The sequence below is a fragment of the Dermacentor albipictus genome, chromosome 3 (assembly GCF_038994185.2).
Source record: "Dermacentor albipictus isolate Rhodes 1998 colony chromosome 3, USDA_Dalb.pri_finalv2, whole genome shotgun sequence".
Taxonomy (NCBI): domain Eukaryota; kingdom Metazoa; phylum Arthropoda; class Arachnida; order Ixodida; family Ixodidae; genus Dermacentor; species Dermacentor albipictus.
Genome location: NC_091823.1, coordinates 146475818 through 146499847, shown reverse-complemented (window position 1 = coordinate 146499847; position 24030 = coordinate 146475818). Strand labels below are relative to the sequence as shown.

At 46.7% G+C, this 24030-nt stretch overlaps 2 protein-coding genes across 5 annotated transcripts in view; both read left to right on the top strand.

Annotated features, from left to right (window-relative positions):
• The window catches only part of LOC139057763 (high-affinity choline transporter 1-like), a 34941-nt gene extending 19188 nt beyond the window's left edge, over nucleotides 1–15753 (top strand). Inside the window, exons 3-4 of the mRNA XM_070536516.1 lie at nucleotides 1278–1433; nucleotides 15656–15753. Of these exons, the coding sequence (XP_070392617.1) occupies nucleotides 1278–1433; nucleotides 15656–15753 (254 nt within the window). The remainder of the gene's footprint in view (nucleotides 1–1277; nucleotides 1434–15655) is intronic.
• Nucleotides 1–24030, top strand: part of LOC139057610 (uncharacterized) — a 174552-nt gene that overhangs the window by 61580 nt on the left and 88942 nt on the right. For 2 of the 4 annotated variants that reach the window (XM_070536142.1, XM_070536141.1), the window contains exon 1: nucleotides 13551–13852. The gene's annotated coding sequence lies outside the window, so the exon portion shown is untranslated. Of the gene's footprint in view, nucleotides 1–1277; nucleotides 1434–13550; nucleotides 13853–24030 lie in introns of those variants that run through there. The other 2 variants (XM_070536140.1, XM_070536139.1) reach the window with 2 other exon arrangements.

Below are 24030 nucleotides of genomic sequence, written 5' to 3'. Positions count from 1 at the left end.
GGCGCAAGAAACCTACATTTACAAATATTTACCAGAAACGCGAGTAGCCCAGGCGTAAGAACCGCCAAGACGGCGAAGAGCAACCTCTACCTCTTATTCATCGGTGCCGGCTTAATGCTGCAGTCGTCTTCTCGCCCGCGGAAATTTGTTTATTTATTTATTTACAAGTACCTTACAGCCTTCGAGACGGCTTTGTGCTAAGGGGAAAATACAGTAACACATTCGTATAGGAATAGCGGAGAAAAAGCGGAAAATTATTACGATATTGCACATACAGCATGAAGACCAATAACAAAAAACAATAACATAACATACGAGCATTATAAATGTTTTTGCATGTATACAGTAATAGATACTGTAAGAAATGCAACAAATTAGAAGAACGCAAGACATGTTTGATTGTTGAAACGGCATACTGATTAATTATGAGATTGTGAAATGCCCTATGTATCAATTGGAAAGCGATGTTATTTGGGAGAGCGTTTCCTAAACGGACCGCACGGGGTAAAAGCTGAAAAATTGAAAGCGCGTGTGTTGCTGTAAATTCAAGTGTGGCTGAACTGATTGTTCAGTCGTTGTGACATCGAGGATCGTTTCTTCAGGTTGGATAAGGATAGGCCAACTATGTGAATGAATCTATAGAACAATAATAGAAGGGAAATATCGCGGTGAGTGGTTAGTGGATGCAACGAAAGTTCGACTTCTATTTGGGTTGCATTTGGCTGGTTACGATAACGTTTTCAAATGAAACGGCTCGCTCTATTCCGGATGTTCTCCAGGAGTTCGATAACGTATTTTGATGAAGTAACGATATACAAGAGGCGTGCTCAATTTGCAGCCGTAGAAAAGTTATTTAAGCTAGTTTTCGTAGGGGTGAAGGCGCAGTTAGGTTGCGGCTCAGAAATCCTAATGGTCTGGAGGCGTTAGCTGAAATAAAGGTGATGTGACGAAGTGATAATATATATATATATATATATATATATATATATATATATATATATATATATATATATATATATATATATATATGTATGTATATATATGACTTTTCTTATTTGGCCTCTAACACAGTTGACCACAACACTGGATATAAGTACTTAGGAGTGCTCCTTGCAGAAAGACTTTCATGGATTAATCGCGTCACCTAACTAACGCCTCCAGATCATTAGGATTTCTGCGCCGAAACTTAAGATCTGCGCCTTCACCAGACCTATCTGCATAGGTATATGCGGCGATACTACCCCACACACATACAACACATCTGCATACTGACGCAGGTGGCAACCTCTTTGCGGTGAAGATGCGTAAAGCCGGCTACAAGACGATGCTGGACCCTTTCCAGAAGCATTTCGGAACCCGCATGGGTGGCCTGCTCTTCCTGCCGGCGCTCTGTGGCGAGGTGTTCTGGTCAGCCGCCATCTTAGCCGCCTTGGGTGAGCGATAAATTACGCGTTGGGTAACATGGACGGTCGGGCGCATGCCGAGACGGAACTCTTACGTAGAGGGAAGGGGAAGTCATATGACAACGTTCTAGCCTCATGTTTGCAGACGTCGTAAGACTAGTGACTAATCATTAATGATTATGATGACACTTGCGTACAGTGTAATCTATTGGTAAAAAGGGACATGATCATATCCCGTGTGGATGTTTCCCGTTAGCGTTGTACAATTGCACTCCTTTGCTGCAGATGCCTTGTGGCTGGCGCTGGCACCTTCCTACGCGGCTGTGTAGTGCATTGGCGCTTATTCATCCAGAATTTGCATCTAGCTCCTGCAAACTAACAATCACAAATTGTAGTTTTACCTTTAACAGGGAACCGCAGTCTACATGGTTACTCCGCACTATTGCAATTCTTAATGATATATTTTTAATGCTTTCTTTTTGAAACCGGTCGTTCGGCAGTTTCGTGTGCAGTACCACGCTCAGTATCATTGGGATATTTGTCTGTTGAAGATAGTGCTGTCGATAATAAAACATTCGGGAGGAATCACGTTTCACATTCTTAACTGGGAGTGTCCAGAACACATTTCCGACATGTGTATTGTTACGGGGAGATTATAATTAACAAAACACTTTTAAACATACTGTTAGTATGACAGCACCCGCACAGGGTGTGCGCCAAGACAGTGTCATCATCTTCACCGTGACACAAATCGCCCGACACACGAACCCCGACAGCAAATGCAGCGTCCCGGTTCATTCTACGGTAGATATCACGCAGTGGAGTACGTCTTGAGGCGGGAAACGTTTGCACTTTCAGCTGAATGGATTTCTATGGTTATGACATGCTCAAACTACGATTTGTCTATGAGGCTATGAGGCTATGAGGCATTGTGTATCGGGGGATAATGTATTAATATTGGCCACTAAAGGACAGTTAACGTGCTCCTAATGGAAGGACAAGGACATTTGTGCATTTGGACTCCATCGAAATGAGAGCCCGCGTTTGAGTTTGCGACCGCGTAATCAGCAGCGCAGTACCATAGCCGCTATACCACTGCGGCGGGCGCAATTTCAGCTGCCGGTTCCGCAGATTCTGTGGAAGCCAGGAAGAAGAGTTCATATGGCACGTCCATGCCTTGCACAAGCAATTCGTGACACAGCAAATTGGTAAAATATGGTATCGCCCTGTTTTGCCTCCGTTTCGCCATAACAAAATCTTGTCAGCACTGCTTGCTGGATGCGGCTATGGACCAGGCTAATCATGGCTGGTTATCCTGAACACATATTCAGGCTCACAGCGAAAAACTGGCGAAATTGTTAAAAAGCAGAGAAAGAGCTAGCGATCGAAGTGACATTGGTCATCGCAAAAGGCCAGCACTTATTGCTTATATACATAGGCTGGCACATGGCCTAAACAACGTCGGGAATCGTTATGGTTTCAAGAATTATTTCTATTTCCAAAAAAATTATCCACTCTGTGCCAGTCTGTGTAAGCACGAGCAAAAGTGTCAGATTTAGTTGCGCACAATTCATGTAAAGCACAGACCTGAATTCGTGACTTGCTGCAATAATGTTGCGTACGAGATTACCTTGTCATGTGGCTCTTGTTACATCCGCCAAACGGGCAGGTGTATAAACAAAAGGTTCCAAGAACATTCTTACAGAATGAAGAACGCTGGTCTATTACATTTGAGCACCCATTGCACAGCTTGCAGTTGCAAGGCCATTTTTGAACGCACAAGTGTAATCTGGACAAACAAAAATGAAAAATACCCGCCTCATTTGAGAGGCCAACCTAATCAATAAATGTGGTGACAGGTGCGTAAGGCAGGCGTCACTCGCAATACAGAAGGAAAACTATTTTTAGAAGCATCTAATCGGGCAGGTTCACGTTGCAGCTCGGCCTCCTCTTTATAGAATTTGTCGAGCGATCAAATACATTGATAATAGCTGCATGTGATGACCCTAATATGGGGCAAAGGTTCGTGTACTCAATGGTTCGGTTCGTTCTCTAAGGCGGAGCCTCCGAGAACCCAATTGAGGACAAAGCCGTTGGTTTGAACACACACACAAAGACTTTTAATCAAACTAAAAAGAGGCATAAAGCAAATAGAAGGAAATAGAAAGCATGCCTAACATTAACACTCAAGCAGACATTGCGGCAAGGAACACACATAGGGCTTGCATGAGGTTAACGAGTGCGCGAGTCCGGGTTGCAACGAGGGCAGTCTCGACGCTGCGACACGGCGACAAGCTGGCGAAAGGCGTGGCGCCGGGCTCACCATAGGTCGCGGCGTAAGCTGGCCTACCGGGCGACCGGAGCGCGCCAGCTCTGGCTAGGCGAGGTAAAGCGCGCGGCTTGGTGGCACGAGCAGACGGCGGCGGCGTTCTGGCCGGGTAGATGGGCATAGAGCTCGGGCCCGTAGCCCAACTGCTCTCGTCTGGCCCTCGGGCGCAGAAGCTCGAACGCCGGCCTAAGGCAGCAAGCGGCACGACAGACGGGGTGGCGTTTTGGACGGGCAGCTGGTGTAGAACTCGGGCCCGTAGCCCGACTGTTCTCGTCCTGCGCACTGGCGCTGAAGCTCACCGGCGTTGAGGAGGTGACGGCACGCTCGGGTAGACGGGCGACGCACAGGAACAGGATGGCAGGAGGCCCCGGTCGGGTGAAGTCCTGGTGGGTTCGGGTCCGGAACCCGACGGCCCGTCTTCAACGCCCGCTCCGGTGGTTGACCTCCTCCTGCCGTCGCTTCCTGGGACTCTCCTGGCGTCTCCCCTGCGTCTCCTCTGCGTCTCCTTGCGTGTCCCTTCCGTTCTGCCAGCGCACCACGCTTTTTCTTCTGGTCTCGCCGATTTCGCATTCTCGGATTGGCTGCCTGACGCCCCGTGGTCTTTTCTATTTGGTTGCTTTTCTTCTTTTTGTTGTTTTTCATGCGCTGCGCGTTCTCGCACCGGACGCTTTTCGGCGTCGTTGTCTTCGTTCTTCCACCTCGGCGCGCGTGCACTCAGCGTCGTCTGCTCCTGACCTTCCCGACCACCGCACCATGTCGCGCACCACACATCACACTGAATTACCACTGCCAAAAAATGCTACAAACGAATTATTGAACGCTACGCACTCTCAAGACAAGTAAAATATGTATTTTTTCATAAACGAATATACAAGCATGTCTCAAAAAATTGTGCCCGAAATAGCTGATATCAATGCTTCCATGTTTTCTGCCTTTTTAATAGGTAAAGGACGTATCACACGAAATTTGGAACTATATCAGTTGGAAACCAACAAAGCAGTGCATGCCACTTATATGAAAAATGCAAGGCCATGTATTGAGCAAGTTGAGGGCAAATATTTTAGTGCAGCTTTGCTAACCTCCCTGTCTTTCTCTCATTTGCATTTCTCTCTCTGTCATTGAAGAACCTTGTTTACATTTTTCGTACATAAGCAACAACCATGAAAAATCTCAATGACGCTATCCTTTGTTACAATGTATTGCGCAGGAGCAACTGGCACCGGTCGTGTATTGTGAGCAATTGCACCGAAATTATAGTGGCGACAGGAAGCACATATAAAAAGCAGGAGTTCTGCAAAATTTACGAGGGCGAGACAAATGAAAGTGAGCCACTACGAATATAATACAGATGGGGTACTTTATTCAAAGGTAGTCTCCATGAGCATTTAGGCACTTGTCCCACTGACTAACCTGTCGCGTGATTCCCGTATGATAAAAACTCCTTGGGTTGCTGTTTCAAAAAATTTACAACTCACTTTTTCACGTCATCGTCTGACACGAATCTAATTCCCTTGACCTGCTCTTTTTTTTCAAATGCACCAAAATGTGTAAGTTGCAAGGTGACAGGTCTGGGCTGTATGGAGGGCGTTGCAGCGTTTTTCATTTGAACCTTGCCAGTTTTGAATTAAACAAATCACCAAAGGGGGGACGGGCATTGTCGTGGATCAAGATGACCCCATTCCTCAATTCTCGATGTCATTTGTTTTTTATTGCGACATGCAGCCGATCCGACGTTTCGCAATATCGTGAGCGATTAATAGACTCTCCAGGTTTAGGAAATTTGATCAATAATGGCCCCTGACGATAAAAAAAAAGTCAACAACACATTTCCGGCAGAAATGACTGCCTTTGCTTTCCTTTCGGTGGTGAATTCAAATGTTTCCACTGTAAGTTTTGTCGTCCTGCTTCAGGCTAGTAGTAGCGGCACCATGTTTTGTCCCCGGTCACAATTGCAGACAAAAAAGTCGTCACCTTCATTGTTATGCTGGATTAGATGAGTCAAGGCAGGGCCAAACCTGTCGTTCTTGTGGCGGTGGTTCAAAGTGCTGGCCGTCCATCGCGCACACAAGAGCCGATAACGGAGATGTTCATGAATTATGGCGTGACCCGAACTTATCCTCCGTTCTTGTCTAGTCAGCCTTTGCAGTCGTGCTGGGCGTGAAAGCACGGTGGCTATGGCCCGGTCTCGGATCGTCTTTGCAACTTTCACGTCCTTCTTTGAACCGTTTGTTACAATGGTTCACAGTGGCCAATTAAATGCAATGTTCAACGTACACGGCAGCCATACAGCGACTAATTTCTTTATTGGAAAGATCTTCAGCTGTCGAAATCTTCACGACACAATGCTGTTCAATTTTTTGAGAGTCTAATACGTCCCGCAGCCATGTTCAACCCACGGTATGAGAGCATTACAGACCCTTTATCGTCACACCTGCGTGTCACTTTTGTGAATGAGAGATGCCTCAGTGCTTCGCGCATACTTCGCACATAATGAACTGAACCATTCTTGCGTGGGGTATTTTGGTTCACTCTCATTTGACTCGCCCTCGTACATTAGAAATCCGAAGATAGACTGGAATATACAAATGCGAAGATACAGCTTCGTAAAGGGCAAGAAAGTGTCACTGGAAACAAAGTTCACTGCGCGTATATACAAAACTTCGCAAGAAGATATCTAAATATATGTGTAAGTCTTTAATAAATGCGCTAATTTAAGAAAAAGTTACTTTATGTATTGCGTCAAACAAGGCAAATAAAAATGTTGCGCATCCACAAATTCACAGACCACAGAACCCTTTCTCTCTACTCCCCCTAGTGTATCGTGCAAGACAGGAAGCCGGGCACTATCTCCTCGCTTTTCTCCCTTGCGCACACATAACTGAGCCACCATCGTGGGCTCACCCGTGCCACGCCCCCCCCCCCCCCCCCTATACTTTCACTCGCACATACGGCACGCAGCGCGCGGTCACCATGTTACCACCCTTGGATTTTATACGGAACGTGAGGGTGACAGCGACGGCAAGAACGCGCCTGGAGTGTCTACATAACTAATATGTGTCTATAGTGTCTATATAACTAACTAGTAGCAGTAATATAATCAAGGTATCTGGCAACTGAAGCGTCCCGCGGCCCACTACTTTCCGCAGAAGAAGAACAAGTACCAAAATCGAACTTTCACCATGCGAGAATTTGCTGCGCCTCAAGAATGTATGTTATTCTTTTGTGGGGCCGGTGCACGGAAATGAAAAAAAGCGGTAGGGAAAGCATGTCGGCCACAATGGAATGCCTACTTTCGGCACCTAATGTGGCTACTGAAGGAATATCGAAGAAAGCGTGAGATGCTTGGTGCACAGTGAACCATACGCATGCTGCTCGGTATCCTACACCGGCGGGACAAAATTTTCCGCAGAGGTTGCGCGTAAGCGAACGCGTTGCAATTCGTCGAGTCCCCGAGTGATGGCAGCTAGCGACAACGCGTTGTTTCTTTTTCTTGTCTGCTAGCCAGAAAGCATCCAAACCTCTGCCAGACCAAGATCATCTCGGCCAGAGAAAAATGAACGCACACCGAAGTGCGCCGCGCGGTGGGCGTGGGCAGCGCGAGAAAAACGCATGCGCTCTGGCTGGTTCCAGCAGCCCGCGGGTAGCGAGAAAAAAAATGAATAGAATCAATGTGTCTTCGCGTATAAAAGTCAAAGTATAAAAATAAATGAGAACGTCATTACCCTTGCTGGTTTTAGTGTCTCGACATGAATGCTTTGACGCAAGTGCAAATAAAATGTTGACATTCTTTTCTGTTACATGACAGCACAAATGAACCACCACAATGCTTCAGCTCATCGGACCTCGCTGCGTGGTTTGTCAAATTTCTGACAGAACGTTGATTTGGCTTGTCTTGTTGTATGGTCCGATGCACGACTTTAGAAAAGTCAATGCACATTTGGCGTGAAATGCAGACACACAGAATAGGACATCTGCTCGCCGTAATTTCGTTGCACAGGTCTAGAAACTGAATCGTGGCTTTATCGCCTGCAGTTTATTATTTGTTTCTGTGTCCCACATGCGTTGCCGGTGGTTTCACACTTTCTTTCGTAAGAAAGGCTTCAGATCTGTGACAGGGGCAGCAGCAGTAGGATTAACAGCATGTGATGCGATTGATGTGGCCATCTGGTCTGCCAGGACATAGCCTCGATTCCCCTACGGCCCGGTACCCAGAATATAATGATATGATGGCTAGCTAGATAAGCTTTACACAGCTCGGAATAGAGCTGAATAAGTACGGGATATTTATGCTTACGGATTGACATCAAGGCTTTCAGGACACTTCGACAGTCTGTATATCCTACTGCTTTTTGGAGTTTTGATTTCTTTATTTACGGTGCAAGAGGGAGTGAAACGAATGAGATAGTTACCTTGCAATGGCACACGGACGCGAGGCATACGCACATTACGACCCGCGCCCACTGGTAACATCAGTGTGAAATTTTGGCTTGTAACGTTATTGGGACTAGCTGTCTGCCGCTCAGGTGTAAAAAAATGGGGTATAAGATTTGCACACGAATCCGGTAATTGACAAATCCGCAGAGTGCAATGAAACTATATATATTGCTTCCATAGATTCAGGAATATAACTAATGTTATTTGTTTCTAATGTTTAGTGTTTTCATATTTTAGTGTTATGCTCATCGCCTCATACTCATGGCAAAAAATCTCGGCCTATATTCGTGAAAAATCTAGCAATATTCATGAGCTAATGGTGATTCTTCAACGCGTAGGCCATCAAGTCTGTCTGGAGATTATCCAGACTGGCTTCAAGAAATGCTGCTATTCAATGAACTCGATGAGAATGAGTACGTTATTTGGGGTGTCGACGATGCCTGCGAACTACGCAATGAGGATTGCTTCTTTGGCAGTCCCAACAAGGATGTAGTTTAAGGCATTGACTACGAAGATTTAGAAACCGAACTTAAGGTAAAGAAAGGGGTGTCATGCTCGCAGTTCATAGTTCTCCTAAAAATAATATGAGTTCAATTTAGTCAATTTATTATTTCTTTACAACGAAATCAATGTATAGGAGTCAACCCATATACAAGTAAATAGGGCACTTGCATGAGTTTGCAATGAACTACAATAACGGATAAGAAAGTCTGTGGGCAAATATCCCTGAGGACTAAAAACATGCAGAATCTTTTTGCAAACGTGTTTTAAGATTATTATTATTTAAAAAATTATTAGTGGGTTTCCATAACCCTGCACACAGCGACATCTCATTCAGACTGAGTTTCAAAGCAAAATCATCATTAGGTGAAAGTTCACTCAATCCACATTGCTATAACACAACATGGAACAAATTTACCATTTAAGAAATATGAAAATACAACACTGTTATACAAAGACAATGTACAGGCTTGCAAGTACACTATAATATGCACACTGTCACATGTCATGGTCTAATTCCTGGAAACGTTTTATCCTCCTCGTATGGTGCCTTCAACCATACATATTCTAGGACCACGTCCTTCCACCTGTAGCAATGTATACAAGCAAACTAAATGCTAGAGAGCTAACACGTTTCATTCTTTTAGCAGGGATTTCCTTGAGCTATTTCTGTGCCTGGTCACACTTCTTCACATTGGCAAACATTTAGGGACTATGTACACACTTCGTGCACTCAATCCTCATTTCGGCTTGCGTTAACGGCCAACAAACCATCACTCTGACAGTCTTTATAAAAACAAGCTTGCCAGCGAGCTGTTCATAACAAAGGCGATTTTGCTAATGCCGCTTGGGCATTGCTTAAGTCTGCTTCTCATATAATGCGAGTCTTGACACGCTGCAATGCAGTCGTAATGTGCACATCGGAATTGGCTGATAACAAAATCGAAATATAAGGACTTTACGAAATTTATGTGTTTAACTTTTTTTGTGGTGTGGTTTGCATTGCCATCACAAAATTTTTTGCAGTGAGCCAGCGACAGAGTCACGAAAACGTGATAGTCCAGTAACACATGATTTAATAGTGGCACCATGCTCATATATAGTGGCATCATGCTCCTTTTCTCTCCACTCAAAAACATCCTGTGGACCTCTAGTACGAGCTCAACCGCTGTGACAATCAAGAGTTTTGTTTGTGCGCTTCTTTGCCCAACTCACTTTTTTTTGTTGTTGAAATTGACCTTGAAGATCAGATGGAACCAAAGCATGAATATCAAGTTACTTGCAAAATTGGCCATGTATGGAGAAACAATTCATCAAAAGTTGCAATACGTGCAATGAAATGGCGCCGTGAAGGAAAGGACTGTGTTGAAGGGAGTCCAGTATTTTGGGGGGAAGGCTTTGAAGACCCTAGGACGATGCAAGGTATGGATTTCCCTCCACCTCATGCGAAATGGAAACATTGGTTCTGTACGCTCTCTTGCGTTGCGTGACTGCCGAATGACTGCTAGAATGATGGCAGAAGCACTTATTTTGTGGAAAGTTGTATGTTCACCAGATAATGACATAACGTTTGCAAAAGGAACGTTTGCAACAAAATAATGTCAAAACTGATGATTCATGTGCAAAGGTTTGAGCATGAACACTGTTGCATTCACTGGAAGGATTAAGTTTACAGAATACATTTTGGTAAAGAGTTATCATCAGCAAAGAGAAGAACTTACAACTACACCAAGCTGAAGTGAAAAGGTTAAATAATAAAAGTCATGCTGATTGCGTTTCCATATTGCCATGTTATGGTGCACCTCCAATTTTAATGTTTAGCTCAAACAATCAATGCAGCTTTCGACATGCAGGCCCTGAAGCATCTGAGAAGTTTGTGTGTTAGCAAAAGGACCTTGCAGCCGGAAATATTACAAAGCACCCAAAACAAATGTGTTCACAATGGTCCCATACTTTCCACCCAGCCCATTCAATGCACTGTCTGGTGAACTACCACTACTGAACAGTTTGATGAGTAGACAGTATGAGCAAATGCACTCTTCTGTGGAAATCAGCAAGGGAGGCGGGGGAAGTTTCATGGAAGGGCCGTATTGCGTTATCCACCTGAAAGTAACCTAGAGCTACTAGGAAACCCATTTTTTTACAAATAAAGCTGCACAATTCCAAGAATATTCATCCTGGCCTCGGGATTGAATCTTGGACTACTACCTTTCCAGGACAAATGAATACATTGTTGCGCCAAAAAAAGAAAAAATAAAGAGTTGGGACGGAGAGCAAGGTAAATGTACCTGGTAGCGAAGCTTCCATAGGAGCATATACGTTCAAAACATGGTGCTCCATCGGCGGTGCATGGGGCTTAGCGCCATCTGTATGTGGTGGGAACACTTCCGGCAGAAGAAAAAATAATGTGATGCCATGTCCGTTAAAAGCCGAAGTCACGTCATTTTGTTTTCGAAGGGGCTAAATTTGCTTTGTTGTTCTTCCTTTGGAGCTATATATTCAAATGGCCTACCATTCGACTTGATGGGCGTTTCGAGCTTTCAGCGTGGAAAGCGATGTAGGAAAAGGCCAGCCGTACGGTTGTCGAAATCGCATTCCTGCACAGAACATACTTCCTTTGGAGGCCGACGAAAGCTTTAGGTGTAGAGTGCTGATCCTATTGTTGGATGCCAAGCCCGTCGGCCAGCGCGGTTGCACGAAAACAACTACACAATTATCTGGCGGCCGTAACTCACTACATTTGACTGAACAGATTAAGAAGCAATGAAGCTACCCACGTCACCAAATTCAGACAAACTTTGACAAGCAAGAAAGCACAAACTGTGAGGGGGGCGTATTTCAACAGGTGATACGAGTGCGCCTTTCTGCCAATTTCAAGACGTGCATTGCATTGCGAGTGATAGTGGCGTCAACGCCCCCTGTAGCGATGGGCGCTCAAAAGAAATTCATTTATTATTAATGATACAATTAAACTTGTATTTTCTTCACTCGTCAAGAATGTATAAAATTGTCTGGGAATTTTATTTTCGTTGAATGAATCTAACTGCGTCTCGTTTGAATTAAAAAACGCGTTTTTCTTTCCCAATGTTTGTTCCCTCCAAGCAGCTGACGGGTCACTACGAGTTAAATTTTGGGGGGCGCATTATAGAAAATACGAAGTTCGTAAAATTTTTAGGCGTATGGTTTAACGAAAACCTGTATTGGTCCATTCATGTGGAGACCCTCAGAGCCGACATTCGTAGAGCGACGGGAATGATTAACAGGTGAAAGCATCTTATTCCAATGAATTTAAAGAAACAGCTATATTACACACTAATACACTCTCGTCTACACTATTCCCTTCTGGTCTGGGGAACTACTACCAAAACTAACCTTATGTCACTATATAGGCTGCAAAAAAGAGCCGTAAGGGCAGTTTGTAACCTACCTGTTCTTGCACACACTAAATCGTTTTTTGATAAGCTTGGCATACTCCATATAGATCGCCTATTTTTGCACAAGCTATCGCTCGAGGCGTTCCGTCTCCGTCAAGCTGATCACATACAATTTAATCAGACCTTCGCCACCAAAGAAACTCCGTATAATCTCAGACATGACCCAATCTCTATACCGCTTACTCGCACGAACTACGGGAAACAGGCATTACATTTTCAAATATCAACCTTACTAAACAATAATCCCACTATCCTGGAACAATTACAAACCTTGAAATCAAGCTTGAGGTTCAAGAAATCTGTTAAAACGTATTTTCTTCACTACTTTATTGTATAACTTCCTTATGTACCACAATATCATTGTTTTGTTTTCCTTGTTAACATGTACTGATTGAGATTCGAATTGTTAGTCGCTTTTGATATGTTATCATATTTCGAAAATTATAACTTGTTGTGCTGTTGTTTGCTTCAGAGTGTCAACATGCTTTGGGTGCTGCAGCCTTTGTCAGGCAAGAATACTGCCTTTTGCTGCAACACCTGAGACAGCTGTATGTCTCAAACAACAAATAAATGAAATGAAATGAAAAGCATGGCATGCTCCGGCGCTCGAGCAGATAGTGTTCCTGTATATGCGCCCTGCGGGACCATATACAGCGCCGCTTCCAAGCCTTTGCGAGCCTGCGCCGTTTAGCTTCAATGCTTGGCCACACTGCGCCATGTTCTTACTAATGGTGGTATGACCTTGGACACTAGCGCAAGACATGGACAGCAGCAGCAGCAGTTTAAAAGACGAGAGAAGAGGCAAAGAAATCTTAGTTTTAAAGTGATCGCTCAAAACAAGAATGCCCACACCACATGAGAGGGATGCAAACACTATGGACACGCATTACGAGCAAAAGATTTTCATGGTCCCAAAGGACATGGAAAATGCGTCGATACAGATGCCTTTCGGCCGCCATTGCATAAAGTAGCTCATCAGCATATATGTACCTAATCCATCAGAAAATCTGTGCAATGGCGGCCTAATGCAACGTAACACCACGTCATATTAACATTTACGATGCGTCCATTTCTGTGACACTCCTGACGTAATATTCCTTCAGCAAATCAACAAGCTGACGTGGCGGCTATCTCGGACCACCACTACATATACGGGGAATGGCAGGTGCGTTAAACGGTATCCTGCACGCTACCGCTGTTCTTGTTTTTTAAGCGCAAACACCGCTGTATAGCTGCCAAGGAACAGAAAAATGTTTTACTAGAAGAAGCCCACAGCTCACGTCACGTTTCGTGATCTTGATGAAAGCGTAAAAAAAGTGTTTTTCAACACGTGTCGACAACAGAACCTCTGCTGATACCACCAATTCATAGTGTTTTAGCAGGATCATCAAGGTCCTCAAGCATGTGGTTATTGTAATATAGAAAAGTAATAATACTGCTACGTAACACGCTAACAGCTTTACAGCAGCAATACGAATTATGCTTGTGATTTTGACAACAAGAAACACCCGAACATGAATGTCACGAAAATATTTTCGTTAGTGGCCACTGGAACTTAGAAAGCCAATTCAATCCAAGACTAGCGGCATTCCATTAGGCCGATGGGTGTTTGCGGTTATTTTAGTCTTGAATAGCGCTGCGATTGTAGAGTGGTGCTTCGTAGTCCGGCCGCATTGGATAGCTACGCAGGATCTGGCGCGGATTCTCGGCACGACGTGTCAAGAAATTCGCGCTCTCATCATCCTCAAGAGGTGAGCCGAAGTTCTAGTATTTCTGAGAAGCGGGCAGAATATTCGCTGGACTTATTCTGTGGGCGCTTGCTTTGTTGCAAGTATGCTAAAATATATGTTATCTTTCTTGGTTTGAAGCGTAACATGCGTAGCGACAGCGGTCTTCTTTCTTTGTCAAGAAAAATAGAGGGACGGTTTTAGCCGAAGGGCAGCCGAAGATATGTTTACATTCTTAGCGACACCCATTTATTTATATTTGGTACAAATGACTATGTAAGCGATGCGTAGAATGAGCTGGACGTCTTGGTAAAGTACGGCACATCAACTTGCCCTGCGAGAACCTATCGACATCCAGCAAGCGAATATATTGGGCTTTTTTTTTTAGCTGAGAACGCTGCCTATGGCGCCTGCACAAAGCGTCCGAAAAAAATTTTTCGCGTCTGCTACAGGTGTCGCCCCCGTAATGAATGCCGTAGCGATTTGTCTGTTACCGTTACTGCTGCTCTGTGAGGCGCAATTAGGGCCAGCAGCCGGTAACAGAGTTCAGACTCTATGAGATGAAACAAAGCATTCTCATTACGGGACTTATATGACAGTTTTTACGTGCCTCAGTTTTTCGGCTCGGTTTATGTGCAGTCTACCGCAAAAGTTTAGTGACCACGTGAGCGTACACGTGAAGCGGCCCCTCCGCGAAAATTCTGGTGCACCAGCCAGCTAGGCTGCAAATGCCTCTTTTTGTCATAATATTTATTTTATATTTCTCTTGATTACGCGACGAATTCTTCGACAACCGTGGCGACGCGTTTCTCTTGAAAGCAGTATCAATGGAAATGATATTGCTCAAACCACCCACATGCTGCCGGGCTGATAACACTTATCAGAACTTATTAAACCCCTAAGAGACCCTCGCAGGATATTCAGGAGGGAGATGCAGTGTTGGGAAATGCTGGCATTCATCAGTATGCCAGTTGTTGCTATATAACATTACTCTGACAATAACACGATAAAAAAGCTTGATACAAAGTCACATATACAAGCTCTGACCTAGTCGCGGTGCGTAGAGAGTGCGGTAATGGCGGGGATGGTCGAGCCGACCAAGTAAAAGCGGCAAGGGCCTCTTCGATGTGTGTCCCCAACTTCATGGCGCAGCGGCGAGGAGGAAACAATCCAGTCACCCTAGTTTGGCATGGTCTGGCGTGGTCCGTAGACATCTGCTATCTGCTGTGCAAACCACTGAAAAAATAAAATCGCAGCGTGCTTTTTTTAGCGAAACGCTTTTGTCTCGCCTTGCTTTTTGGGATGCCGGGATGCCTTGATAATCCCGACGTGATGTTCTTGTTATTTTATTCGCGCACAAAGCATAGGTTTGTGCTCGCCGACTAAGGAAAAAGCAAATCGCCAAATATAGAGGAAAAACAGCCGCATTTCACGGACCTTAGTCGTGAGCCGAGCATCCAGATCTACTCGGGCCTTTTTTAACTTGGCACACGTCGTCGATATCAGCTCACATTCTGCAATCAAATGAACTCACTTTGTCTGACTCCTGCCCACCTAGAAAATGTGCCAAATGCATAAGTTATCTGTAGTTCATATTGCTTTGATTTAGGCAGGTCACACTGATCAATAAAACTTTGCATTTGGAGTGACTCGAAGCTCATAGTACTGTGGCATCGTTTACAAAAGGCCTTAGACGCAATGGAATCATTGGCGTAATATGCGCACACCACACGTATTCTGGTCTGTTCCCCATTGCGCTTAGAGGCGGACCAGTGGTCTAGTTTCAGAACATTTAAAAATTAATCCCCGAATCAGACGCTTTCGCAGTGACAGAGAACCTTGCCGAAGTGCTGCACAACGCGCAGTCGCAGAAAGCGTTCGGCATCGCGCCCATCGCCGCGGAAGTCATCGTGTGCGTCCTGTGAAGTCGGGTTGCCGAAGCACAGTAAGCGGTGCAGCACGTTGTTGCAGCACTTATGTTGCATTGTCACCGAACATATTGAACAGCTCCAAGCGCCGTTCTGCCATCGCAGTCGGCGTCACCGTGAGGTCCCGTATGAAGTCCCAGAGCGATGACGGTCGCCGTGCGTAGTACGCTTATTTGCGAGTTACATCATGCAAGGATAGCAGACGATTGCTCCTCAACCAAGAGAGTAAAGCCAGGAAGAAGCGTGCAGGCTTCCGGCGCGCGCGAGGGACCCAACATTGCGAGGGAGCGGGGGGAAGGAAGGGAGGGCAAGCGGCATTCGCTTCCGACTGCAACAACGCATGTGGCAGTGCACGTGGCCGCGCGGCCGTATCTTAAGAGCGATCTGCGTCGGTGGCTCATGGCTTTGGGCATACTGTGTGTTCTCGGCGCTCATTTTGCGTTAAAGAAATAGAGCACGAATGTCACTTCGCTCGCTGCTGCTGCCGCGTTTCCTCACGCCAGCGTTTCGACAGCTAGTTTCCGCGGTGATCGGGTGAGATGTTTGCTCGAGCGCGGGACATCATACTTGTTAATTTAGTACGCTTGCCTATGTCTGCAAGTTTACACGGCCGATAAAACTACTAATTTGCAATCGCAATCGATTCTTTGCCTTTCGGGTGAAACTGCGATTTTTTTTCTGTTTCCCGGTTATGCAATAAGCCACCGCTTTATCTAGTTCCATTGCCTCAGTGCATATCGTGGAGCCTTGCACAGAACTTTGGCGCACTAGAACGAACGGTGCAGCAGACTTTAATGTTTGCTTTACGCACCGCTGCGTTTTAGAGCGCAGCTCTTTGGCGTCCGTTCCTGGGTTTCGCGTCGGCGTTGTCGTCGGCCTCGTAACCAGCTCCGCCCCCCTTTCATCCCCCCAGCCCTAGCAGCGACCGACTGATACCGCTGGATGCCGCTGACGCCGCTAGAGAGTCAAGATAACGTGACTGCATAGAACACCGTCGCCGCCATGCAGAAAGAGGAGGAAAGGGTCCCCCCCCCCCTGGTTCTTAGCGCTGCGGAAGCGAGGGTATCATATTGTTTGTGTCGGCATCGGCGGCGTTGTCCCTGAAACCAACTCCGCAGCTGGGGTTGACTCACTATCGGCGTCAGCGGCATCAGTCAGTCGCTGCTATCTCTTCCCTCCTCCCTTTATCGTGTTGTCCGCTTGCTGCACGCGCTTCTGCCCCCATCGTTTGCCGCTGGGTGTACACGCCGCCCCCCTCCCACCCCTTCCTGCGAGTCTCCGGTTGTCAAAGCGCCGGCTCGAACTTTGAAGTTGGCGAACTGTGCGCCGCAAAGTTGCCCAACGGCTTGCTGGTAGTAGCTGCCTACTTCGCCCCTACCGCACTCACGAAAGACGTCGTGCACTTCCTGCAACTCGCATTAACCGTCCATCGATCCACACCGATGTTAGTAGTGGGGGACTTTAATGTTGACATAAAGACAAACAGCAATTTCCTAACACTTATGCGGGAGAACATCCCGTTCCTCTCGCTCGTAACGCGTCCCACGGCTGTGACAACCTCGCGAGGCACTTGTATAGATCTCGTCTTTGAGAATCAAGCATTGGTGTACCAAGTCGAACATATATCAGTCTATTTCTCCAACCACAAAGCTTCCTTCATGACTGTCAAGAACTGTTAGTGGAGTCTTTGTTAAAGGAATACGTGTGAAAAATAAAAAAAAAAATTCTGTGATAGCGCATACATGTGTTGCTCGATTTCTTTGCCTCAATCTATCGAAAAGGTGAAACAGCTTATTTGCTGCGCTCAAATTTCGCATTAGGAAGTAACGTAATCTTCGGTAATTTTTTTTTATCGAATGTCGACTAATTTTGGAGGCAATATATGTGCTCTTGCTTTACAGCCCAGCTCTTAGGCCCACGTTCCTGCAATGAGCACTGCAGCGAAAGATGAAAAAGGGAACCCGTAGTGTGATATGAAAGATGCCAGCAACTGTCATGTGCACCCACACTCAACCGCTTGATGCGTCCTCGTAACTGGTCTCAGCTGGACCAGTGCAGTATCCTACTATCGTCTGCTCGCGTCAGCTGTCGCTCGAGCTTGCTTGGTTTGCTCGGTTTGAACTCGTTGGCGCTTTTTTCGAATATCATGGTTTGCGATTGTTTTGTAAGCTGCTTGTTTGCACGACGCCAATTGTGTAGTACTTTATGGAAGCCACGCGGCACGAGCGATTACAATGGAACCTTCGACGAGTGATGTATAAAAATGGACGCGCTTGACCCGCAGACCATTTTATACGATCGACGACTTTACCAGATGTCTCTCTCAAGTTCTGCCTCAATATATCGCGAAATAACACTATAGAGCTGTGCTCAAATTTCAAGTTAGGCAGCACCGTAATCGTCGGTGAATTGTTTTTTCACGCGGCGTCGTTCCTCAGGATAGACCTCAGTCTCGTGCAATATCCGTGTCAAGAATGCACTAAATGAAGTAATGATTTACCCCAACCAAATTTACCATATCAAATTTAAGAGGCAGACAACGTGCGACGCCAATTGCAGAAAACAAACACCTACAGGTTATATGTACCTGTTTTATGCGAAGCATATTACGAGGGCTCAACCCAGCTCCTCAGGCGCGGCGGTGACCATGAAATCACGTGACACCGTGACGTCACGACAGAGGAGAAGTGGCTTCGGCTCAACTCTTGCAAGACGGGCTGGGTGGGAATCGAACCAGGGTCTCCGGAGTGTGGGACGGAGACGCTACCACTGAGCCACGAGTACAACGCTTCAAAGCGGTACAAAAGCGCCTCTAGTGAATGCGGTGTTGCCTTAGAAACGCGCTGTTTCTAAGGCGTGCGTCTCTTGCTCAGGCGCACATTTCGTTGCCGCGCCGAACGCTGCTTTGCTCGACGCTCACCGCGTCCAATGCGGGGCGCGTAGTCGCTGCCCTGTAGCCCATTGTCTTACACCCCTTGGCGGGTCGACGGGAACGCTGTCGCGTTCCACTCTTGAAGGCGAAGAAGTAATGCATGAGTTGTTTCTTCGTCTAGCCGAACCAAATATAGCCAAGCAACAGCAGTTCACCAGGCTAAACAGTGGTTCAACAACTAAAATAAAGGCTAGTATGCTTCGCATCCTGGGCTTAACCTTACCTAAGCCACAGCCATTTTTTTGTTGACGTATCCATAAAGTGGGGCTTCTTTGAGTCCTGTAATGTTCATTATCTCCAGAGCAGTATTTACGGACAAGATGCACACACAGCGCTGTATGTATGCATTATGTTGTTCATGTCTAATGCGCTGGGAAAACGTTAATTATGCAATTCCAACTATTCTAGCGCTCAGCATTGGTATCCTCTGATCATATCAACTTGCGTCTATTCTCCACCAGTCCAGCCAACAAAACAGCGGCACAAAAGGCTGAAAACGACCGTGTTTGCCATCCATCAAAACTACGCAGGCCTAACGCACTTATTTTATTCAATGTCCAACGAAGGTTTAGCGAAATGGTAAATATATAACATGGAATTAAATCAAATGTGCGGATTTCTGTTCATTTTTAACCTATACGCCTTCTGTAATCTGATGCAATATTTACGCTTAGGTAGCGCGTAGGTCACAACATCAATCTTGTGTTTGCGATTATGAAGTTCGCTGTTCGCAAGATGTGTGCGAACATGCAAACATCAGTTCTGGAGAATTTATACTTTGGGATGTCGACATAGTGATCTCAAGACCACGAAGGCGATGTCCGATACTCCTGAAAGGAAGTGTAGTTATGAGAGGTGTATAGGGGCACAAAGAAGTAGGGCACTATATTAAAGTATGTCTAAAGCTTCTGTGACATCGTGTCAGAATGGTGTATACCCTATGACAAATCTATCAAAGTTGAAGAAAAAATTGGCCGCCACTTGACTACTGTGAACAAGCGTGCAAGCGAAGCTCGGGATCCGCGGCTCTTCGTTGTCGTAGCGCCTCGGCTTCTCGCTACCTCCTGAGGAGGTCGGCACGTCAACGACGAGCCCTTTCTCGCGCGACTTCCCGGCGGCGTTCATCAAACGCCTCCTATTCTTCAACCGAACGCACTATCCATGCCCCGCTGATATTCCTTCTACGCAGCCTGCTCTTCGGCAAAACGAATAAAGTGGGGCCTCGCCATCGGATTACCGGGCCTGAACTGGAGGGAAACGGCGGGCGCCGAGGCGAGTGGACACGCGATCTCGAACTTTCCATTCCCCTGCTCCGCAGGGAGGGGACATCTGTGATTGGCTCACGCTTTGCGCTCTGTCTATTCCTTCAGGCATATAATGTCCCGCTTTATAGGGCCCATATGATGAAACCGACCGTGTCTGCAAAGGAACAATGTCTAGGAACAAACGATGCAGACCGACTGTGGTTCCAAATGTAGAGGCAGATAGAAAACTGTCTTTTGAGCGTTTGGAGACGTGTCTGGATCCTGGAAAAGTACTAGTTTTGTAGGGAGACTTCAATTTTGTTTGCCATGTGGTAGACCGTGTAAAATGTTTGCCTGTGTGAGATAAAAGTGTGGAGGTCTTGAATATATTTGTTCATGACCACCACAACTCAGAAGATATCGGAAGTGTTGCAACAAATATTACGCGTCCGCAATTCACGCATCTTCAAAGCAGTAGCCATGCATGGCTGGACAGCTGTACGTGTCTAGTTATCGCCTCGTTTGGTAAAAAAGAAAGCTACATTAAGTGGGAACTTTGGAAACTTCATACGAAATTGCTGAAGGATGAGGGTTTCGTTAAGGATGTAGATGGGAAGCTACCGAAGCTACTCGCCGTGCAATCTTTAGGCGTCCGTGTACAGTGGGAGAATTTTAAGGAAGTAGTAAAAAAGAAAGCCAACTAAAGAAGTAACACATTGCGGTATGAAGACAAATGAAACTAAACCTTTCCTCGAGAGCAACTTGGAGTTTCTTAAGGGTACAGCATGCCCCTAACCACGTACCTGTACCAAAAAATTACCAAGCATAACAATTCAGTTGGAAAAGTTGATGCAGACAAGTACACAGTGGCGGTTATTCGTGCACGGGCCGAGAAGCTGCGCCACGGGTAAACGCCCACAAAACGAGAGCTATCGGACTAACAAACGATACGCTTCTAATAAGGAAATACCACAAATAGGAAGCGGGCATGACTGTTTGACGTGCGGTAATGTTATCGAGCGCGTCACTGCAGATTATTTAAATGAATTGCTCGGTCAGCCATGCACCGTTATAGGGGGCTTTAAAGCAGAATTCGTCGTTAGTGCCTAAGCTGGATGACGAAGAACGCGTCTGGAACAGCCGATTTCCGTGATAGAAATTCAGGACGCAATAGATGCACTACCTGTTGGCAAGGCACCTGGCTCTGACGGCCTAGGAGTAGGCATCTTTTAAAAACATTCAAAACAATATTAGCCTAGATTCTGCTCAGTTATCGCCGAATCGTATCAGCAAATCATAAACCACTGTGCTTCGCAACTTAGCAGATTGTTCTCATCCTAAGAACTGAGGCACTTGAAAAACGTCCATTAGTGGGGTCTTATCACCCGATAAGCCTTACCAACGTCGACTGTAATATATTTATGAAGCTGTTGGCCAAACGATTGCCCGGTCTGATAACGAGGCTGGTTGGCATGCATGTGCTGCCTTCGCTAACATCGCCGATGAGTAGTACTGAGACCTATCGCTGCGAGCACTCATCGAGCGTCTGCGCTCTACACCTACCGACGCATCCGTTCGCCGATATGTCGTCCAAGGCGACATCCTTTACCGAAGGAACTTCCTCCCTGACGCATCTGATCTTGTTCTTGTCGTGCGCAAACTTTCACGACAGGCAGTGCTCTTGAAGATGCATGACGCATCCACTGTACGACATCTTGGGGTAACCCGTACGTACGACCGCATCCGCCGCCGCTTCTATTGGCCAGATCTTGCTCACTCCGTCCGACGCCATGTTGCTGCCTGTGATCCCTGCCAGCGTCGGTAAACCCCTCAGGTGCCACCTGTCGGTCATCTCCAGCTGATCACCGTCCCTGTGGGGTGTAGGATTTGGGGTGTTCTTTCGTGTTGGATTAGACTTCCTCAATCCCTTTCCCGCGTCGTCCTTTGGGAACAAATGGGTAGCTGTCGCAACTGATTACGTCACCCGATGCGCTATCATGCGGGCTCTCACAACCAGTTGCGCCACTGACGTCGCGGGCTTTCTTTTGCGTGACATTATCTTGCTTCATGGCGCCCCGCGACAGCTGATACTGACTGTGGTCGTAACTTCCTCTCGAAAGTTATCGCCGAAATTGTGCGTTCCTGCTCAATTCAACACAAGCTGACTACCTCATACCATCCTCAAACCAATGGCCTGACAGAGCGATTAAACCGTACTCTTACCGACATGCTGTCCAAGTACGTTTCCAAGGACCACCACGACTGAGACATTGCCGTTCCTTACGTCGCATTTGCATATTCTTCCCGGCATGACGCCACCGGATTTTCTTTATTTTATCTGCTGTGCGGTCGCGAACCGACATTGCCCCTTCACATGGCACTTCGTTCTGGTACGATCTCAACAAGCGAGTAGGCGTTGCACGCCAGCTTGCCCATACCCGACCGACGGCCTCGCAAACCACTCAGCCGCGTCAGTACAACGCCCGCCACCGTGACGTACAGTTTTCGCCTGGTTCGCTCGTGCTCCTGTGGTCGCCCTCTCGTCATGTCGGACTTTCAGAGAAGCTCCTTTCGCGATACACAGGGCCCTACGGCGTGCTGCGCCAGGTGACGTCTGTGACGTACGAAATTGCTCCTGTGCGTTCAACTTAATCCATTACTCTGGCATCTCGCGGCATCGAATCCCGGCCGCGGCGGCCGCCTTTCGATGGGGGCGAAATGCGAAAACACCCGTGTACTTAGATTTAGGTGCACGTTAAAAAACCCCAGGTGGTCAAAATTTCCGGAGTCCCCCATTACGGCGTGCCTCATAATCAGAAAGTGGTTTTGGCACGTAAAACCCCATATATTATTATTACTCTGGCATCTAGCGATGTTGTACACGTCTGTAGGCTCAAGGCCTGCTTCCGAGTCCGGGGTTTAGTCTCTCCGGGACGGCGCTTTTACCGCCGGGGGTAGTGCTACGGAACAGTATTTGCGATGACAAAGAGGCGAGCAGGGTGAAGACGACAACGACGATTAGAGGCTTGCGCGGGTTGTTGCGTCTGGGCCAAGTGCGGCGTATTTCCTTGTAAATATACTTGCATACAGATTTTCGACTGCATCTTACTACGTAACAATATTTATGAAGCTGTTGGCCAAACGATTGCCGGGTCTGATAAGGAGGCTAATTGGCACGCATCAGAACTGTGGTATAAAGGGTTGAAGCATTGCCACTAACTTACACTTAGCTCGAAATGTGCTACATGTTGGGGTGTATTTGGGCACCGAGGGACTCTGGTGCAATTAGATCTCGCTAAGGCCTTCAACCACGTTTCCTACAATCCTCTTCGCCATATTAGAGCATTCGAACGTAGGAACCGTAATAAGAGACGGTGTCAGGATGGCGTATGCTAACTACTCAACACGCGCCACTTTAAACAAGGACCTGACTGACAGCAAGTGCGGGCTTTTGTTAGGAACGAATGTCCACTGTCGCACCTGCTGTTCGCGGCCAACCTTGAGCCTCCGTGCAAGGCCATCGAGAATAATGAACGTATAACTGGCGTCAGGTTACAGTCAACATATTGCTACGGCATGAGCTGGGCGAGGAGAAGAGGAAGAAGAAGTGAGCTGGTGCAGCCTCAGGACGCCATCTTGACTTTACCATCCATCTCGTCCCTTGAATAAAGCCGGTTTAACATTAACCGTAACAGTTTTGTGGTGGAGGTGCTGGGTACTTCGACCAAGACGACGGAGCTGCTGCAGCAAGTGCCACGCCGGAGCCGACGCCTCGCTCGACTGCCTCCAACACCACTTGAGATCCCGATGTCCCACAGCAGCGACGAACAGCCTTCTCTGGCTGCTCCAGTGCGAACAACCGGCTCCTGGATGCATCAGATGGAGCCCCGCCCTTTCTCTGGAAGATTCGGCGAGGACGTGGAGGAATGGCTCACCCACTACAAGCGTGTGAGCAAGTACAACGGCTGGAACTCCACGACTCAGCTCGACAATGTGGTTCTGTTCCTCACAGACACAGCGCTAGTGTGGTTCGAGAACCATGAAGATACGTTCACAACGTGGGACAGCTTCGTTACTCACCTCACAGAGTGCTTTGGC